This window comes from Sinohyriopsis cumingii, chromosome 6 (genome assembly GCF_028554795.1).
Source record: "Sinohyriopsis cumingii isolate HCF-2022 chromosome 6, ASM2855479v2, whole genome shotgun sequence".
Classification (NCBI taxonomy): domain Eukaryota; kingdom Metazoa; phylum Mollusca; class Bivalvia; order Unionida; family Unionidae; genus Sinohyriopsis; species Sinohyriopsis cumingii.
The window spans coordinates 12921441-12943582 of NC_142966.1; the positions used below are offsets into that span (position 1 = coordinate 12921441).

At 35.2% G+C, this 22142-nt stretch overlaps 1 protein-coding gene across 2 annotated transcripts in view; it reads right to left on the reverse strand.

The window, feature by feature from the left end:
* Positions 1-387: 387 nt before the first annotated feature.
* Positions 388-22142, reverse strand: part of LOC149796382 (uncharacterized) — a 169985-nt gene continuing 148230 nt past the window's right edge. For both annotated transcript variants that reach the window (XM_089961059.1, XM_089961060.1), the window contains exons 3-4: positions 18609-18668; positions 388-3564 (exon numbers count right to left, since the gene is read on the reverse strand). In XM_089961059.1, coding sequence (XP_089817185.1) covers positions 3137-3564; positions 18609-18668 — 488 coding nt within the window. In that variant the 3' untranslated portion in view covers positions 388-3136. The remainder of the gene's footprint in view (positions 3565-18608; positions 18669-22142) is intronic.

The window sequence follows — 22142 nt, forward strand, 5'->3', positions numbered from 1 at the left end:
ATTCTAGAAAATCCTGTTACTAAAACTATAATATATAGTGTAGTAAACATCATGTAGGCTAGATACTTTTATGGGGGATTTCCAATAACTATTACCAAGACCTAAATAAATATGTTTACTTCAATTGAAAATGATCCTAATATTTGACCCATCCGTAATGATAAAATATTAGATATATATTATTTCTTTACAAAAATAAAGTTATTCTTAAGGTAACTTGATGCATGCTCTTTTAAAGTAAGATATACGTACATGAAAGCATGGAGAGATTCACTTACATATATATATATATATATATATATATATATATATATATATATATATATATATATATATATATATATATATATATATAAGTATGAGTTACTCGTCTAATTTAATGCCATTAAACGCTAGATTACACATATGGACAGTAGCACATCCAGGATTTGTAGTCCTCAGTGTTATTATTGTTTCCACTACTTCGACTAAGCCACACGAAACACCTGATACAGTAATGAAAGTTAATACGAACAAAGCTGAATAAATAAAACTATTTTTGGATATGCCAGAAAGAAATTCGTCACTGCTTCCTCTTATATTAAAAGTCACAAGGGTCATGCAAGCACATTTACTGATATAAATGTACAAGTTAATTTTAGTTTTAAAATTTAATCGTGATCCAGTTCTAAAATGTTTTTTCAATCGTGACTTTTGAGTAATCTGCACGATACTAGTGATAACAAAATTCCAGACGAAAATGGCAGTTCGGCATTAGGATGGGTTGACAAAGTTGATATTTGATTGAACTATTAGTAGTTCAGGGGGAATCAATGTTCACTCGCCTGAACAAGACGTCGCGCATTTTAACTCATCTCCTGTATTGATGTTCAGCTATGAATGCGATAAAGGAATAACACATTTTTTGTAAGTACGTTTTATTTTTAACTTGTACATATAAAATTTCTTAAAACCTTTTTTTTTAGCATAATATAAAATTTAACTAAACTAAATCTGGGTTGACAGCCATGTTTCTTTTACGTGTATGAAGAAAGATATCTTTATGGAAAAATGGGTATTGTGTACAAACTAAAATGTAAGACAATGGTATGTACATAATATATATACGAAGTTATATAATTACCTCCAGTTTAATGGACTTGTGTGCCTTTTATCCTGCTTCTGTTTTCCTGTGCATTGTTTATTAGTGATGACATTGTCGCGCTTCTGTTTATACTTGTAGTGTAACTTTCCAAGAGTAGGCGCTTTCCCCGTTACATGATAGCGTGCGACGGAAAGGGGTTTAAACGGGATCACCAGCTTGTGTGGCTGCGTCTAAAAATGTCGTTGTACATTATCAATGAATTTGCCGTTAAGTATTTCTCAAAAAGGAATTGATACAATCGCAATCAATGGAATTTTGATAGACATGAAGCAAATTTAGTGAATAAACGCCTTTTAAATACATGTTTAATCGAATTCTCAAATAGAACACCTTTAGCTGCAAAAAATACTCAGAGTGCGTACATGACCTATGTATTAAGTTGCAGCATACTCGAAAACGGATCATTTCATTTGCTTAGAAACAGCAATTAAAATATTACTCAGATGCACAACTAATCAACTTAATTTTACGGAGCCCCAATAGAGACAGAAAAGTTATATATATATATATATATATATATATATATATATATATATATATATATATATATATATATATATATATATATATATATATGTGTGTGTGTGTGTGTGTGTGTGTGTGTGTGTGTGTGTGTGTGTGTGTGAAAGTGTATGATATTATGATATTAACTGCAAAATATTAGTATAAAAATAAAATTGAATCATGAATATTAATTTGGTGAGACCAGAGTAAGATTCTTAACACCGTTATCAGGGACATGCACATCGTGTTACACTGAACCAAGCATGACTACATCCGCTTGAAATTATCGCCCGTTGACGTTCGCAGGTACATTCTTCAATCAACATCAAAGAGCTGAAATCTATCATATATATCGTACATAAGCAACTTATACTCCGAAGCAAACAAACTAATTTTGATTAACAACGAACACGTCAAAGGTTTTTGTTCCTGCGTGTTAGAAACTAAAATGTGCATTACTGTAGCAAAACGTAGCGGCATGGATTTTTATTGTGGTACGTTTCATCTTTGACTCTGACAATGCCATATTTGTGTCTAACGGTGTAATGCGTACACAGATAAGAAAACGAAAACTTCAGCATCAAGAGTATTTACCTGCGTTCGTAGCCGTAATAGTTACATTAATAAGCCTTTACCTCCATGTTCATAATGACTTGTCCAGTGTCAGTACCGATTTTAGAAGCTTACATCCATTATTGAATAACGTGATGTTATTATCCAATGCCAATTTTAAGGGAATAGTCACGCCTGACGTTACTCCAGTATTCCATTTCTCTTATGCATATTTTGGTTGTGCTTGCTTCATATTCTAATTTCTAATTACCACTGTCCTTCGATTAAATCACGTCCCATGCTTTTTCGCTTCAAATGCCATTCGTGAAATTTAGTACGATCGAGTTTTAATTACCTTAAAACTGAAATTAATACGGGAAAGAAGAGTAATTAAAGTTACTGAGTTGACAACTTGTATAGAACATACGAAGCACAACCGAAGCGTTCCGAATTCCTCTGCTTTTTGCTCATATCAGCCTCAAGTACGACCTACATGTATTATCTGAAGATCGATTACAAACGATAATTCCGTGTGAACAAATAAAATAATACTAATAATAATAATGAAAATAACAACAACAATAATAATAATAATAATAATAATAATAGTAACAATAATAGTAATAATAATAATAATGGCATTATACGATATCTGACACTTCTAGGAACGTTTACAGTCATTGCCTATATACAATTCGTTTGGACTTAAATGTGGTCATATACCATTATCAAAGTGATGAACAATTCCTACAGTCTCATGACAGTATGAAATATGATGTTAAGGCGACACCTTTAGTCCATCATTAGGAAGTTGTGTAATATATCCGTACATTTATCCAATATCTTGCAATGAACACATTAGTAGGTTAGTATAAGAGGATTTAAAAGCCCCATTCCCCATGTACAAATTTTCCAAAGCAACATATAATGGTCATATCAAAACATACGAATGCACCTGAAATACGCAGTAAGACAACAAAGCACCAAAGTTACTATGCAAAACAGCCCATAGCATATGATATTCTGATATAAGGCGAACAAATACACTGTGCGATCACACCAGTTATTCGGTTCGTGGAGTAACTGAATATAGTGCGGCGTCCAGATTCTAAAAATCAAGTACGTCCCGAATATTTGCCAGGCTATAATAAATATCAACAACAAAACATCAAATGTTTGAAATGTCCTTGAGGAATGGACGCCGTCGCTGTCTGAATTGTCAAAATAGTCCATGTGTTCAAATCTTCTGTACTGAATATTACGCCATAATGAAGCCAGTAATTTAATGGCACCAAAACAGCCACCAACAAGAAGATAAACGGGAATTCTTGGTTCTTTCGGACAGTCATCCAAGTATTTTACACCTGAAATAATAATAATAATAATAATAATAATAATAATAATAATAATAATAATAATAGTAATAATAATAGTAATAATAATAATAATAATGTGTGAAGAGGATGCTGTTCCTTCTTTTCTGTCCATTATCATCTCTTTTCTTTCTTTCACCTCTTCCATAAAAGGAGAAGAAGAGAAAAAGTAACGATGGAGGACTAGGGTAGCCAGATAAATTGCAAATATGGCATTTTATTTAATCTGTGACGTCCAGTATTATATTATGTTTTCATCGGTCTTATTAGCATTGTCTAGATTATTTGACTAAACATTATTGTTTTGTCATCTTGTGCAATCGTCTGTTTGTTTCCTTTCGTCCTTCCTGTTCTGTTATTTCGCAGGAAAAATATTATCAGCAATTCCAACTGTCATCTTTTAGGTCTAACGTAAACTACAAATACATTTCTAATAATACCGAATGAAGTAAGAAAAGCACGCAGACCGGTATATTATAAATCTCTAAGATTGAGTTTGACATGGAAGGTTCACTTTTACGTAGTCAAACGGGATGTTACAAAAGAAACCTTTTTGTGATTAGGTGGCAAAACATGTCAATCAAAAACATAAGCTAAGACATTTTATCAGGACAGGTCTCTGTTTCAGCAACAATATTTATGTCTGGATTTCAAATTAGGACCCAAATTCAGTTATCTGTCTACACGTTATGTCTTACCAAAATTGACAAAGCCAGTATCTCAAATCTAGACTTCACTTATAGATTTCACTTGGTGAAACGGGGCCCGGATTTTGGAAGTTACCTAATCCATAATTTACCACCACGTCTTAAAGTAATATCGCAGCCTAAGACATTAAGACTGGCAATATTTTAACCAGTGATAAATTTCAACCCATCCTCGCATGTTAGACTTAAATTAAGAACGTTCAATAAATTCATCCTCTTTTGATGAAATACAGATCTCAAGGGTATAAGCTATATATAGATTCAGCGTGTTAAAATGGATGTTCCAATATAGTTTTATTAACAAGTGTTCTTATTTTAGCGATATTATGATCTGTACGTTTAATTGTACGAATTGGTGCCATCATACCAGTATTGTAACGATTTTGTTGCCACTGGGAAGCTATAAGAACCTATAATTTTATACTAAAAAGTACATAAATGTTCTATTATATAATGGATTTACACAGTATTCATTGGCCTATGGGGACCATAAAATGCAAATTTAAACGTGACCAAAATATAAAAATGAGATAACACCCTTGATTTCGATTATATAGAGAATATCTAATCTTTTCACTTACATTTAAGGAAATATTTTATGAGCGAGGTAGAAGCATTGTATTGTCATGAGTGACGCAATGGTGAATGACATTCCAGATATCTACTCAAAATACATATATTTAATTTTTATTACATAGTTTTAAGGGCATAAACCTTCATTTACGTGGAATTTTCTCTATTGCGATTAACGAAGTAACAAAACTATTAAATAAGTTTAAAACGATTCATATTGCGTATTGTCAGATCCATGCCTTCATATGAAAATGAAGAGATTTTGATTTTGGCAAACACATTTCCTTCGCGAATCGATATACTCAACATTACTTGAGTGGAGGTATTTTATAGGCATGACAGAACGGTCAATGCTTAGCATAATTAAACAAGAGTAACATCGTTAGACAACATTGTAACATAATTACTCAACATATATTGATTAATGTGACTTTAATTGTGTGGTATTTTGATTGATTTATATTTTATTTGGAGTTTTTATACCTCCATTCAGGCGTGAATTTGTATATTGGCATTCTCGCAGCCTATTTTCAGACAGTACTATTGTGATGACAGTAAAAGATGATATTATACCAATGTTATTACTATATTTAATCGATAATGTTTACGATGCTGAGTGGCTGACACAGAATATCGAATAACAACTCGTGTACGTTCTCCCACTGACACTCGGCGTTGTTCGTGTAGAAACTAATTTCCCGGAAACGTTGATATTTGAAGCCTGCTTTCGTGTGTGTATTTTCGGCGGGGGGAGGGGGGGTGCTAAGCATTTTTAATGGCGCCTTTTCTCATCCAGCTGAGCGCCATTAACAGGCAGCCGTTAGTGCCAATTTAAAAAGTCTTTGGCATGACCCGACCGGGTTTCGAACCCGCAACCTCCCGCATCCGAGGCGGCCGCATTAACCACGTCGACCGTCTAAGCAATCAGAGAGAAGGCAAAGAGAAAAAATGAAATAGGCCTAAATGTGGAAAAAGATGTCTGAATAATATACCAAAGGACATATATACTTCTTAAATGGAAAAAGAAAGTAGATAAAACTGGTACTTTCACTGTGGAGATAAAAGTGATATCGCCACTGTGACGATAACGGTAATATTGTCACTGTGGCAATATAATTTGTCTCACATTAATATAGTTCAATATTTGTATATGAAACTTAATTAAAATTAGCGTATGAGTTAAATCGCCACATGATCGTAAATTTCACAGCTGAAAGACATTAGATTAAAATATCCAATCGATGTAAAACAAATACAATAATGAATTCTATATTGTATGCTTGCCAAAACGACTGACCATTCCAACAACGAGACACGGTGGTGGCTCAGTGGCTAGCGCATCAGACTTGCTAACAGAAAAATGAGAACTCCTATCCTGATTAGATCAAGCCAAGTCCGTAGCGTACCTCTGGGCAACTCTTTAATCCAATGTCAGAATTCACTTGTTGATATGCGATTGAACAAAAATCAATACATCGATCGATCGATTGATTGATCGATCAATCAGTCCATTAAATAAGCAAGCAAATCATTGATACATATATTGATCTATCGATTAAACATGCAATCAGTTTAAGATTATTCGTATGTTGATAGTTTCTTAGACACCAATCAATCTTTGAATCCATAGAAACACACAAACCATCAACCAAGCAATCCATCATTCAATCGATCGATCCATTAATAAATCTCACAATCGATATATTTTTCGGTCGATCGGACGTTTCGTCGACCAATCATTAATCGGTATGTTCAATATGGTAAGTAATGTTTTACACCCGCTAAGGTTTGATCGCTACTGCTGAATTGAGGTTCGAAATAACAAATGTCATATAACTATCATTTCCTTTAATCCATCTTTCTCGATGTTGACTGCCTTTTTGCCTATCTTAACAAAACTGCTTATCTCATTACGTACCAAACGTCCTCTGTCTGTCTGCATCTCTCTCACTCTCTTTATAATTATATATATATATATATATATATATATATATATATATATATATATATATATATATATATATATATATATATATATATATATATATATATATATATATCTGCTTTATGAAGATAGGGTTAAAAAAATGTATGTACCTTAACAGCAGTCTAAAGCTGGTATATTGCTTAACGTCGTTATGATGTGTACAGTAATGTCTAATGTCGTCAGAGGTACTCTGTGTAGGGTAATGTCTAATATCATCAGAGGTAATGTGTGTAATGTTATGTGTAATGTCGTCAGAGTGACTATGTGTAGGGTAATGTTTAATGTCGTCAGAGTTACTGTGTGTAGGGTAATGTCTCATGTCGTCAGAGTTACTGTGTGTAGGGTAATGTTTAATGTCGTCAGTGTTACTGTGTGTTGGGTAATGTATAATATCGTCAGAGTTAATATGTATAGGGTAATGTCTAATGTCGTCAGAGTTACTGTGTGTAGGGTAATGTTTAATGTCGTCAGTGTTACTGTGTGTAGGGTAATGTATAATATCGTCAGAGTTAATATGTGTAGGGTAATGTCTAATTTCGTCAGAGTTACTGTGTGTAGGGTAATGTTTAATGTCGTCAGAGTTACTGTGTGTAGGGTAATGTTTAATGTCGTCAGTGTTACTGTGTGTAGGGTAATGTTTAATGTCGTCAGAGTTACTGCGTGTAGGGTAATGTTTAATGTCGTCAGTGTTACTGTGTGTAGGGTAATGTATAATATCGTCAGAGTTAATATGTGTAGGGTAATGTCTAATGTCGTCAGAGTTACTATATTTACGGTAATGTCTAGTATTGTCAGATTTACTATATTTACGGTAATGTCTAATGTCGTCAGAGTGACTATGTGTAGGGTTTGTCTAGCGATGAAACGATACACATGTGCCGCGTATCAATATCATTCTCGATACAGACACTGCGATACGATACACATCGATACACTTATGAACTTGATGATCTTTTCATCTTTGGAAAGTAGGAGGTGCCCGTTTATTTATCTTGACATACTGGTTGTATTTCCAGCATGCAGATTACAGATAGAGATATAGTTATCATATATTTCTATGCAATTATCATCGATGTCAAGAAAACCAAATTACATTCAAACAAACAACCTCTTGGTTGTCAGTTATATTCCACAATTTTGGACATATAATGTTGGCTCCATGTAACTCACTTAAGCCACCATGCCCTTCGTTTTGCACTGCATGATGTCTTTCAAAACATCTTATTACCACGTTCATGTCTAACTTAAACTTGGAAGACATTACGATGTAATCTTCAAAGCAGAAGAAAAAAAAATGTTTTTCACGTGGAAAGACACTATCATCTAGAACAAACCTAGGCACGGGAATAAGGATGAATACCAACATAATCTATCACATTTTACTTCCAGCAGATCCAATAAACTGATGCGGTCACGGGTACTTGTATTTGTTATTGAAAAAGAAAAACTATTTACAAAACCCAATGCTATTCTATATATTGTTTTTTAATTTTTCCACAAGGTGTTAAACTGCAGGTGTTTGAAATCTGCCACTTTGCTTTTTCTGTTGTAATTTTATTTATTCGATCAGCACCTTCATTCAATGGTTAAATACCTCTGCATATAAAGAGAAATTCCAAATTTGTTCACCATGAACAATTTGAAGAGAGATGCTGCCAGGATTGTGTCTTAAGGGGGACTTCACCCATGACACCGAAAGAAGGGGAGAGTAAAAAATAAAGAGGGGAGGGGGAAACAGTCAAGGTTCAATATTTACCTAACACTTCAATACTCCACTTATTTAGAGCTCTACTGAAATCAAAATCTGTAAAATATGTCACCTCGAGTTGTATAGGTATTAATCTGTTAATTATTTCTGACCATATTGTTCCTTAACTTTGTATAAGTTAGCATGAGTGTGTACAGGTTAGCATGAGTGATGTATAGGTTAGCATGAGTGATGTATAGGTTAGCATGAGTGATGTATAGGTTAGCATAAGTGATGTATAGGCTAGCATGAGTGATGTACAGGCTAACATGAGTGATGTAAAGGTTAGCACGAGTGACGAATAGGCTAGCACGAGTCATGTAAAGGTTAGCACGAGTGATGTATAGGATGGGATGAGTGATGTATAGGCTAACATGAGTGATGTATAGGATATGATGAGTGATGTAAAGGTTAACATGAGTGATGTAAAGGTTAGCATGAGTGATGTAAAGGTTAGCATGAGTTATGTGTAGATTAGCATGAGTGATCTAAAGGTTAGCATGAGTGATGTATAGGTTAGCATGAGTGATGTATAGGTTAGCAAGAGTGATGTAAACGTTAGCATGAGTGATGTAAAGGTTAGCATGAGTGATGTATAAGTTAGCATGAGTGATGTAAAGGTTAGCATGAGTTATGTGTAGGTTAGCATGAGTGAGGAAGCTGGGTTCAAATGATAATTATATAGGCGTTAAACGATTAACATGGTAATACGGTCAAAAGTGATGATGACATCAAATGGAGTAAGGTAATTGAACAAAAAGGAAAGGAGTGTAAATATATACATGCTTTCACACCAACATACAAGCACATATTATTACATACAATGTAGGGACACGTTCGTAGACACATACTGTCACACCATTATATAAATATACCATCACACACAAGGGTATGGTAATGTTTATAGACACATTACTATACATTTATATAAAAACACACATTATCACAAGTAAACGGGATTTAAAGATTTAGTTTTTGAACAACACATGCATGGACATATACACACATTAACTCTCTAGAGATGAGGGTGACCATGAAAAGGGCAGTTGATTTAATTATAGGATAACATCATCATACTTGGGTATTTTATTTATGTGTAAATTTTACCTAATCACTCACAAAGCTAGTAAATTTCGAAGGACTTTATGTTAACTTTGTGATTGACTAGGTAACATTTAACAGATCGATAAATACCCAGCCACGATTATTGAATCCTTATAATTCCAATTTACTTTGTTTCAGTCATAATAGCAGCAGATTTCATTAATACAGCGTTCACTTTTATGCAGCCTGAAATTTTCTTTCATTAACCTCTTTACTGCGACGGAATACAAAGCTCCATCTTCGTTAGCCAAGAGTGGCTGTTTTTATGTAGAAATATATGGTAGAGTGTCAAAGCGGGTTATGGCAATTATATCGTGACCTATTCCTGCTTTAACAATACGCTTGCCAGTGTTGTTATAGCATCCGTTGTTCTTGCATTTTGCGCATTTCGATCTTTTGAAAGTAAACTCGTTCCATTTGAGTGAGATCCCAAACTTGTGATATGAACCTGACCTTTAAATGCTGCTGAAGGATGTTATCGATGCGAAATGCTATATATTCTGTAGATGGGCTTGTGAAAACTATCATACGTCTTCTTCGGGGAAAGGAGAGAGTATTGGAGTGCAGGAAGGTCTGCGCGAGTACATTGTTTTGACTTCTAATAGGCGATTTTAATCTGGGGTTTGTTAATTATTTTTCGTCCCACGAAGCTATGCCGAGTTTGGAGACAAATAATGTAACTAATCGACTGGGATTTCCTCGTCTTGGTCCAAACACCGAATGCTATTATTTTTCTCAACCATTTGTTTCCAATTAAATTAAAATAACCCAGATTCAAAACGCAGTATCCATCAGTCTTCAAGTTTTTGTACTAATGACAATCTGAATAATTATGCAAGTAGAATCGAGATATATACGCCGCTGCTAGAAAAATAAAAAATATCAAGAACAAGTTATAATTGTTATGTATTGGAAGTACTGCACAATGAGCATATCAAACCACGTGATATTGGTACTGAAATGCTACGCATTAAAACAAATATGCTAATGAGATCAATCGGTGACCTGTAGTCCTGAATTAAACAAGATAATCCTTGGAATAAAAAAAGAAACATAAACTATTTGACATATTTAATGTATTATCAGAAATAATCGATACATGTCATATGAAAATAACAATAAGTAAGTAAATATTTGAATATGGAAAACTTTAACTTTCATCTGTTCTTATCTGGAACAAGTTCTATAGTAGGCAACGGTACAATAATGAAACAGATACTGGGTACAGTTCTAACGACGTTTCCAGTGACAGAGGAGATTTCTAATTCATATTCTTCTAGGAAATTTATATTTTCTCTCCTGGAAATATAGCAATTGTTGCAATTAGTTGTGTAAATGAAACGCTACACGAAAATCTTCATATGAAATAGCGTGTAGAATGATGAGTGAACCACATGGATTAGTAAGTGCATACATTTATGTTTATTTATAATCTTTGATTCAATTGGAGCTATTTGACAATGTTTGACAAAGTTTAAAAAACGCAGGTCTGACATTACATATTTCTGGTTGTTGCTGTTTTAGCTTTAGCTCTTGGGAGTTTGGATATTTTAAGTGATATGAATTGCCTATGTGTGCAAAATAGTGTTTCATGTTGTGCTTTTTTTTTTCGTTCCACACAGCATCTTGAATATTATCATATATGCAGATCGGTAAATTTTCAAATCAGCGCCATCAAATGTTGATAACATTACCTAACTCGTTTCACATGACGTATTAAGTGCTTTTAGCTACATATAATGACGCTGTCCTGAACATTTGCAGTTATACAAAGGATAACGAACCATAGCTTCTAGCATTACGCCAAATAGTTCTTCTTCCTGTGCATGTGTGTGTCTTAAAAAAATTGTATCGTGAGTTATCAAAGGTTGAGAGATCTTAAGTTGCTTTATGGGTGAATTTATTTTTGCTACACAATTGTTGTTGTTTGATTTTATAACAATTCCGCGAGGCACGGTAGAAGGCAACAAGTTTTTTAAATATCTGAAACAAGAACATAGAGCATGTACAGCATGACTGAGACGATCTGACTGACACACCCAGACTGAGGTATAAAAAAGTAAGGTTAGCGAAATAGCTAGATTTCTCTGTGACATTGTTGATAAACTTATTTGTTCTTATCTCAATCGTATGTAGAAGATTGGTCATTTGGTTTTGATCAATAATTAAATGACTTGATGTATTTACTTAAATTATTCATTATAATTACTCAGTATTCATAGACTTTAGGACTAATAAACCGTTTTGGAATTACTGTGAATTCACTTAAAGACACTTATGATTTGCAAATAAAAACACCCGATCTCTAAAGAATGCCTTGATATTTGATTCATATTTAAGATCCAAAAACAAATGTTTGCCTGTTATTTCAAAGTAATCGAGATAAAACTAAACACATTGTCTAACCTAAATAGAAAAACAGATAGACACACGCATTTTGATAGTAGTTACATGTAAATTATGAGAGTAGATTTCGCTAGGAATATTGTACAAGAAGGTAACTAAGAGTCGTTATTCAAGGGGCTTGATGTTCGGTGTTTGTTCAATTTACAATGTGAATTGTAAGGAACATAAGAAAATCGTGTTCGGGAAGCAATCATTTGTATACCCCTATTTAAATCATACCCTGTGTATATGGCTTAGTGTTATGCCTTAAAAACAGACGGGTAGGTGAGGGTAGCGACATTAGAAATGCCAGCAAGGCTTTTTACTTTATAACAGTATTATATCGTGGTAAGGGGTACATTAAAATTATTGTTATTGATAAAGAATTTAAATTGTATTTTATAGTGCCTCGTTTACATCTAAAGATGTGGGTATAGTGTGTGTTGATATGTAAGAATGCGAGGAAGATGGCGTTCTTTTTTAATAAAAGAGAGTGGGAATATTGTTGAAAATTTTAGATTTTATATCATTATAAAAGGAATCTTAAGACAGTTGGTAATATATAACTGGTTGGTGGATAGCAACTATCTGGGTACCGGATACTAGAAAATTGTTTTGTGGATGGTAGGCACATGGTGCCTGGATATGCTTCGTTCTTGGGTAGTATGTACCTGCTGTTTTTGTACCAAATAACTGGTTGGTGGCTAGTAGATAACTTGGTACTGGATAGTATAGACTTTGTTGATAGTAACTAACCTGGTTCTTGATAGTATATACTGTGGTGTTGGTTTTATATAGCTGGCTGATGGATATTTGATCACTGGGTACTGGATATTTTGGTTTGTGAATAGTAAATAACTAACCGCTCCGGTGGTCCAGTGGTTAGACCGTCCGCCTCGGATGCGGGAGGTCGCGGATTCGATCCCCGGCCGAGTCATACCAAAGACTTACAAAATGGTACTAACAGCTTGTTGCAGATTTTTGTTAGTAGCTCTTTCACTGATTCTCCCCCATTCTTGATAAGTTCAGCTGGGATGTTGTCTACTCCAGCTGCCTTCCCATTATTCAGTGCTCTTATTGCTGACTCCACCTCTTCTTTGAGAATGGGAAAGTCATCATCATTTGAGGAGTTTGGAACTTAAAGCACCTCTGGGTCTCCTGTGGACTGATGGTTGTAGAGTTCTTTGCAATACTCAGTCCATCTTTCTGCAATGTCACTCGCTTCTGTGAGGCATTTTCCATTTTTGTCTTGGTACTGACTCTTGGTTGTTTCTGTCTGGTGAGGTTTTTCACAATTTGTAGTGCCTTTTTGCTGTTATTCTTTATCAGACTGTCCTCCATTTCTGTGCACTTTTGTCCAATCCAATTTTCTTTTGCTTTGCTTTGCTCAAGTTTTTTCTGATATTCTTGTTTATTTCTCGGTACTTCATTGCCCCTGTTGTGTGTCTGGTACTTTTTAGTTCTCTTCGGGCATCACACAACTTCAGAATCTTTTCTGTAACCCAGGGTTTTTTCTTCGGGCGATGGAGGCCAATGATGTCCTTGGCAGCTGCTGTCATGACTGTGTTGAAGGTGTCTGTCATCTCATTGACATCACCATCCATCACAAGGAGTGGAGCAAATTTACCAGTGAAAGAGCTACTAACAAAAATCTGCAACAAGGTCTGGCAGACAGGTGAATGGCCAACACAATGGACCCAGTCACTGATTATAATACTTCCCAAAAAAGGCAATCTCCAGCTGTGCCAAAATTACAGAACTATCAGTTTGATCAGCCATGCTAGTAAGGTAATGCTGAAGATCATCTTGAACAGACTGAAACCACAAGCAGAAGAAATAATCGCTGAAGAACAGGCCGGGTTCCGGAGTGGAAGAAGCACAACAGAACAAATATTCAATCTCAGGGTTCTGTGCGAAAAGTACTTACAAAACCAACAAGACATCTATCGTGTGTTCATAGATTTCAAAAAGGTCTTTGACAGAGTGTGGCATGAAGCATTGTGGGCCACAATGAAGAAGTATAACATGGGTCAAAAGTTAACCAATACCATCAAGCAGCTGTACGCCAAGGCTACCAGTGCAGTAATTGCCCAAGGTGCTGTGGGGGACTGGTTCCAGACAACAGTGGGAGTGCGTCAAGGCTGTCTCCTGTCACCCACGCTTTTCAACGTCTACTTAGAGCGCATCATGAGCGAAGCCCTGGAAAACCACTGTGGGACAGTCAGCATTGGAGGGCGTAACATCACCAACCTCCGCTTTGCAGACGACATTGATGGGCTGGCAGGCAGTGAAGACGAGCTAGCCACCTTAATGAAGAACCTGGATGAAACATCTTCCAGATTTGACATGGAGATAAGCGCTGAGAAGACAAAGCTGATGACAAATAGTGGAGAAGACAAAACTGATGACAATTAGTGGAGAAGACAAAACTGATGACAATTAGTGGAGAAGACAAAACTGATGACAATTAGTGGAAAACAAATCTCAGCCAAGATTAAAGTCAGAGGATATGAACTGGAAACAGTGAGCCAGTTCAGATATCTTGGTTCCATAATCACTGAAGAGGGATCAAGAGCAGAAATTTTGTCAAGAGCAGCACAAACAGTGGCAGCTATGTCAAAGCTAAGACCCATCTGGAGAGACAAGAATATCTGTCTGAAAACTAAAATCAGACTATTGCGAGCTCTAGTCATCTCAGTCTTTTTGTACTCATCTGAGGCATGGACCCTGACAGCAGAATTACAACGAAGAATCCAGTCACTTGAAATGAGATGCTACAGAACCATCCTTGGAATCTCTTACTTGGACCACATCACAAATAAAGAAGTGCGTAACACCATCAGACGCCAAGTAGGCCAATATGAGGACCTCTTCACCACCGTCAAAAAGAGAAAGCTGAAATGGTATGGCCATGTCACTAGAGCCAACAGTCTATCCACAACAGTCCTGCAGGGCAGCGTCCAGGGTGGCAGAAGGAGAGGTAGACAGAGAAAATAGTGGACTGACATCATCACAGAATGGACCAGGAAAAGTTTTGCGGAGACACAGGCAATGGCAAATGATCGAGAAAAGTGGAGGGAACTGGTCAGATGTTCAGCAGCACAGTGCCTCAACGACCACACTAAGTCACGAGACTGATGATGATGATGATGACTAACAGGTGCCTCGCTTGGCACTCAGCATTAACGGGTTAGTGTTAGGATAATGTGACTGGGTGGGACATCATGCTACATGTCTGCGGCATGATGCCCCAGTGCTAGACATCACTTTAAACTGCCACACTGCAGGCAGTGTAGCTATATGACTGAAAAATTGTTAAAGCTAAGTTCAAAATCCAAATCACACACACACACACACACACACACACACACACACACACACAAACACAGACAGTAAATAACTTGGTTACAGTTAATGCCGTGTTGGTATTAGATAGCTGCTTGGTGGATTAATCGGTACTGTAGAAGTTAATTATGTGATGAATAGCAGTTACCTGGCTAACAGTAGACAGCTATTTGTTGATAATAGACAGTTGGCTAATTTATATTAGATAGTTAGATGCCGATAGTATACAGCAGGCTAATATATAGTATGCGTGTGTGTGTTTGATTGTGTGTCTGTGTGTGTGTGTGTGTGTGTGTGTGTGTGTGTGTGTGTGTGTGTGATTTGGGTTTTCAAAGGATCTTTAACAATATTTCATTCATATCGCAATGATGTCTGCAGTGTGGCAGTTTATAATGATGTCTAGCAACGTGGCCTCACGCAGCAGACATGTAGCATCATGTCCAACCCAGTCACATTATCCTGATACCAGGCCGACCAGTCTTAACACTAACCTCTTAATGCTGAGTACCAAGCGAGGAAGCTGATAGTACCATTTTTTATAAGCCGTTAGTATGACTCCGTTGGGTTCGAACCGAGGCGGACGCTCTAACCACTAGGCCACCAGAGCGGCCAGTATAATATATAGCTACATACTGATAGCATACAGTTGGTTTATGGACAGTAGATAGCTGGATGCTGAAGGTAGACAATGGGTTAGTATATATTATATTATTGGTTCAATCTGATTAAAATCAGATCACCGCTGTCCAAAGCGAACATCTGACTACGACCGGTAAAGGGTTACGCTCTGGTGACCTTTTAATTAGCCAATTGAAATGCAGCTTTCAAGAATCTGAAAGTGAATAAAATCGTTCGGTACACATTCATGTTCATCATCCACAGTCTCCAAACACGAATATATTAGACTTCATCTGATTGGTTGATAACATTAATTATTATGATAATAACATAGGTTAACAGAATATGACCCTTAAGTGGTTGCTGTCAGATCTTCATGTATAACAACGTAAATATGATTTTAACCGGATTGATAATAGGTTGATGGATAGTAGATGATTGGGGGTTGGATATTAGATATCTAGATGGTGGATAATATATGATAAGCTGGTGGATAGTAGATAACTGGATATTGATAAGAAAAAATTCAGATGATAATAGTTTTATCTTTACTAAGGAGGGTGTGGGAAATATAAGGATTTTATAGAATGGGCTTAGATTTTAACTTTGTAAGGGGTTTGGGCGTTGATAGAAGATAACTATACTTTGCATAGTACATATCTGGTCTTTAACTCTCTCTTTCGTTATGTCTGTGTTCCACACAAACACGCATCCTCCGTTCCCCCCACACACACATGTTTTCGTTTACAAGTTTTAAACAACTGGACACCAAATTTATTTTCAGAGTGTATGGATAGTATACCATTAAACAAGTATTTGGGTAGGGTTAGGTTTTCATAATAGACGATAATGAAATGAAATGGTAGTTTTGTTTAAATTAATAGGGTAGGTCATTATAGATGGAAATAGAATTTACGGTAATAAGTTATGTCATAATAGAAAGAAACAGAGTTTACGGTAATAGGTTATGTCATGAAAGATGGAAACAGAATTTACGGTAATAGGTTAAGTCGTTAAAGATGGAAGCAGAGTTTAGTATAATAGGGTAGGTTATTATAGATAGAAACATAATTTACGGTAATAGGGTAGGTCATTATAGATGGAAACAGAGTTTACGGTAATAGGTTAGGTCATTATAGACAGAAACAGAGTTTACGGTAATTAGTGTTATTTAGAAGGAATTAAAATATATTTTTACCACCTTGTGTTATATAGTACATGGTAAGTAACAACGTAATGTGGGTCTAAGAGTATTTTAACCCCAAAAAATCTTGTTTTAGGCAAAAAGAACCCCTTCATGTAATTCACCTAAAACGTTAAAGGTTATGCCATCAGTACAGACAACTAATTCACCTAAAACGTTAGAGGTTATTCCATCAGTTCAAACAATATTCATCGTTTATACCTTAAGATACACGGATTCAGTGCACTTTTATGTCCCTGTTTTTAGTAAGCAAAAAAGAACCCAACGATTTCAAATGGAGGGTAACCCAACTCGCATTTCTCCTCCAAAGACACTCAACACTGTTACAAAACAGACTTGCCTGACGTCATACAGCATTTCTATTCGAATGCAGACCGTCACCTCATGCTATACTTTACCTTTCAAAACTGCAAATAAGTTAACTTGACCTTAAGCCGAATTAAATATCCCCCCCCACTTATCATTGGACCCCACTAATCACCTCAAGTGCCATGATTTACTACACCCACCCCAATTTGCGAGGCCACTCTACGTCACGTGAACGAGGGCTTTATATTTTGTAGTATTCAGTCTTTAAACTTCGTACTATACACTAAAAACAAAACAATCATCATGCCATGCTAAATGAATAATATAACTGGAACAAAAATATATCTCAAGGGTTTATTTTAACAGGTTGCTCGTTTGTCTTTAAATGAATTGAATCGCAACAAACAGTAGTAATACACGCTACTTTATCCCCCATGGAAGTGTGCGCATACGTGCGTTTTCTTTCAAAGAAAGTGGAATGTCATGTAGTTAAAAGATACAAAGAAATATTGATAAAATCTAAAGTGATGCAAGCATTGAAAACGGAAGAAACTTTATGAAACGATGAGACACAAAATATCGGTCTTAGGATATCATTGTGGCTGTCATGTTGCTTGGTGGCGAGTAAACTTAAATGTGCGGTGAGCGTCTTGATTGTTGCCAGGATCTTGTTATCGATAGGTCTTGCATAATACCTCAAATAATGGGTGTTGATTTAATTTTGGAATCGTTTGTGTTTCATTAAATTCTGAATAACTGATACAGCGTGGCTATTTAATGTGGAATAAAGTTCACTGCTAACGTGAAAGAGACGTTATTGGCTTATTTCATTGTATAAAACGTCAGTTTGACTCTTTCTCTCTCTCTCTCTCTCTCTCTCTCTCTCTCTCTCTCTCTCTCTCTCTCTCAGAATTGAATTACTGGGAATATGTGTGAAGTGTATAATAAATGGCATACCTACCCACAGACATTCTTGAGACTTGCAATGCAATAAATATACAAACACCGACACTAGAACTGAGAAGAGGAAAGGGGGCAATACAGTAGCATGCTTACCTACAGACATCATTGAGACGGGCAGGGCAATGAGTATACCCACAAGGACCGACACTAGAACTGAAATGAAGAAATCGCTATATTAGCTACCTATTTGAGCCTATCAAAGAAAATCAAAGGAAAAAATTACCTATTCAAAGTATTCTAACGCGGAAATATATATGTTACTTTCTTAAACTGATGCTGCCTCCGCCAAGTAACAATGGTTGTCGGCGGTGTCGTCATTGTAGTAGTAGTAGTAGTAACAGTAGTAGTACTAGTAGTAGCAGTACTAGTAGTAGTATTGTAGCAGTAGTATTAGTTAGTAGTGATAGTTATTGTAGTAGTAGTAGCAGAAGAGGGAATAATAGAAGAGGCTAAGGACGTAGTTATAATAGCAATGAACAAGAAGAAAAACTAGCAATAGCGGTAGCAGTAGTAGTAGTAGTAGTTGTTGTTGAAGGAACAGAGGCAATAGTAATAATAATATATTTGTTTTAACTATTTCCATTTAATTATGTTGATAAGGTTTTTTGTATATTTTTTATTTTCGTAAGCTCATGGCCTTACCCGACATTATGTTGTTTACTTTAATATATATTTCATAATGAAATATTGAAATATATCAGCGGGAAAAATATGATCGCCGCACTGAAGATAGCATTTTTTTCCTCTACAGCGGCTATATCAGTCTGGTAACTATTTTCGTCAACTTAAAAAATGTATCTGCCCTTATATATCTTATTCAAAGCTTACGTCAATATTTAGACCTGTTTCATTTGTTCCTGTTCTTTCCTTCTCCCTTTCCTTCCCTTCCTCCCCATCATGATATACAGATCTAAAAATGAGTCAGCCGTATAACCTCTAGTGTACATAACTGCATATAATGAGGCGACACCAAGAAATGCCAAACACAAACTACAAAGAGCAAAACGCAGACCTCGGTTAGTACCTTTTAATAATCAGCTTCTACCTGAATCATGGAAACTGTCCGTTTGCGATGTTTCCACTTTTCACTTAAAATATTTCCATATATCTATCTGCAACCCATAAATATCCTTTATGTATATATTCCATAAAATATCAATGTAAGTCAAAGCATCTGTTCTCCACAAAGAATAATTTACTGTTACTGATGAAATGTACCGTGTGTTTCTAAACAATTTAAAAAATTTATTTTTTTTAGTTCGAAACGGAAATTATGAAATTTTCAATTATTAAATAGAAAGTAGATATTTGATTAATCGAGGTTGGTATATGTGTTGCAGTCGTTATAATTGATGCTAACTATATTAATAAGCCAAAAGGGGTCTCTTTACAAAGCGAATTCAACACTAGCACTAGCATGAATCCTGCTAAAAGTCACTTGTTTTCTACTGATTTTCAAGGGCTTCTCCTTATTACATTACCGTAACGTAGCGTAAGTATTTCACGTTCCCTTCAGCGCTTCAGCGCAGCTGCTCAGACATTCCCGGGCAGCTGAATTGTTCTCCGCGCAGCAGATCAAAATTACCAAATGTTCAATCTTACATTATTGCTCGCTTCTCGTGGGTCGGTGGTTCTTCCCGGGGTTTTCCAGGGTTCTTCCTCCACCAATTATACTGGCCGCCATGTATAGCCTATCTTGTGCTGAAAAATGGCGTTAAACCCTACAACAACAACAACAACAACAACAACATTATTGCTCGTCACCGTCATGGTTGCGCAATGCAGCGCGCATAGCGCGCACATGAACCTTTCGCTTAGAGGGAATGTTGTATTTCACGCCATGAAAATATACAAACTCAAGCATAAAATGCAGGGAACTACTTTCCATAGGCTACCATAGGTCAGACAAATCATAATTTTAAGCCTCATTTCGCTTGTAACTCCACAGTCACATAATCAATCAACACAATTAGATTTTAATAGGGACTACTTGGCAATATGCCCACTTACGCTGCTCTGGTCTGAACTCACTACTATATTATACCATGCCATCATGAACTCTCATTAACACTGCTCTCTGTGAAGATTATATACATATATATATATATATATATATATATATATATATATATATATATATATATATATATATATATATATATATATATATATATATATATATATATATATATATATATATATATATATATATATATATATATATATATATATATATATATATATATATATATATATATATACATGTACATGTATGTATATATATATGTATATATATATATATATATATATATATATATATATATATATATATATATATATATATATATATATATATATATATGTATATATATATATATATATATATATATTGGTATGCACATTTAAGTTTTATTGTTAGCTTTAATCTCCATGATTATATGATAAGTATCAATGTGTACTGGACCTGACCTTGTCCAAAATCAAGTTCACTGTTTATCTCACCAGTAATATTTAATTTTGTAAAAAAAAATTAAAAAGTTTTGGTAAGATATTACCATCATTATCAATAGAGTTAAACGTGTTTATTTGGGTATGTTTGTATGATTTTGGTATTCCCCACGAATAAAAGTGTCGTACCTGATGTTTATCACATTCTTTATTATAATTTTAGTTAAAGATTTTATAAGTACATAATTTATAATTCTTTGCTAGAAACGAGTTTTGGAGCTATATTCTGGTTTTATTTTTGAGGCAGAGTTTTTATCAAAAAAATAAAATCTTATATTATTAATTCTTGCTTTAACATCTTTAACAGAATATGTGTTATTGTTTTGTTCAGTATTTGTTTTGGGTGGAAGTATTTATTGAGTTTATTATTGACTGGAAATGCAAGGTGCTTGTCTATTATAGTGTTGGACTGGAACATTAATTCGGAATTATAGTGATTTCAGACAAGAACATTTTTGTCTTATATTATTGTGATTTACCAAAAGACTGTTGGCACACCATAACACCTCAGTTATTTGGCACATTATCACATTCAAGACTACTGGTACATAAATACATTCAGCGTTGGATCTTATTCAGGATACCAATGGAATTTAACTAGAAACCTATTCATTAGGACTGGTGATAGAGCATTTTAAACTAGTTGGGATTTAATTCTCAATACTTAAGTTTTATACATTTTCACTTTGTATTCTAGGGAAATTATTTATTTATTCACTTGTACTAATTTTTTTTAGCTCTTGCTCTCTTCTGCTACTTAGTTTAAGACTTTACTCTCTGTTTCTCTGTTTGTCTGTCTGTCTCTCTCTCTCTCTCTCTCTCTATATATATATATATATATATATATATCTGGCAGATATTACAAAGATGCGTGCGTGTATGTGTGTGCGTGTATGTTTGTGCGTGCGTGTGTGTGCGTGCGTGTATGTGTGTGCGCGTGTGTGTGTGTGCGAGCGTGTATTTTATGTGTGTTTCATGCGTAAAGGTGAGTATTATAAAACAAGCGCGGGGATATGATGATTTTAGGTACATTTCAATTTTGTGTCATATGGTAGTTGATCGATTTTTATGAAATCAGTCTCTAACGCATACGTGTAAACACCCTTCAAATGGCGCTGA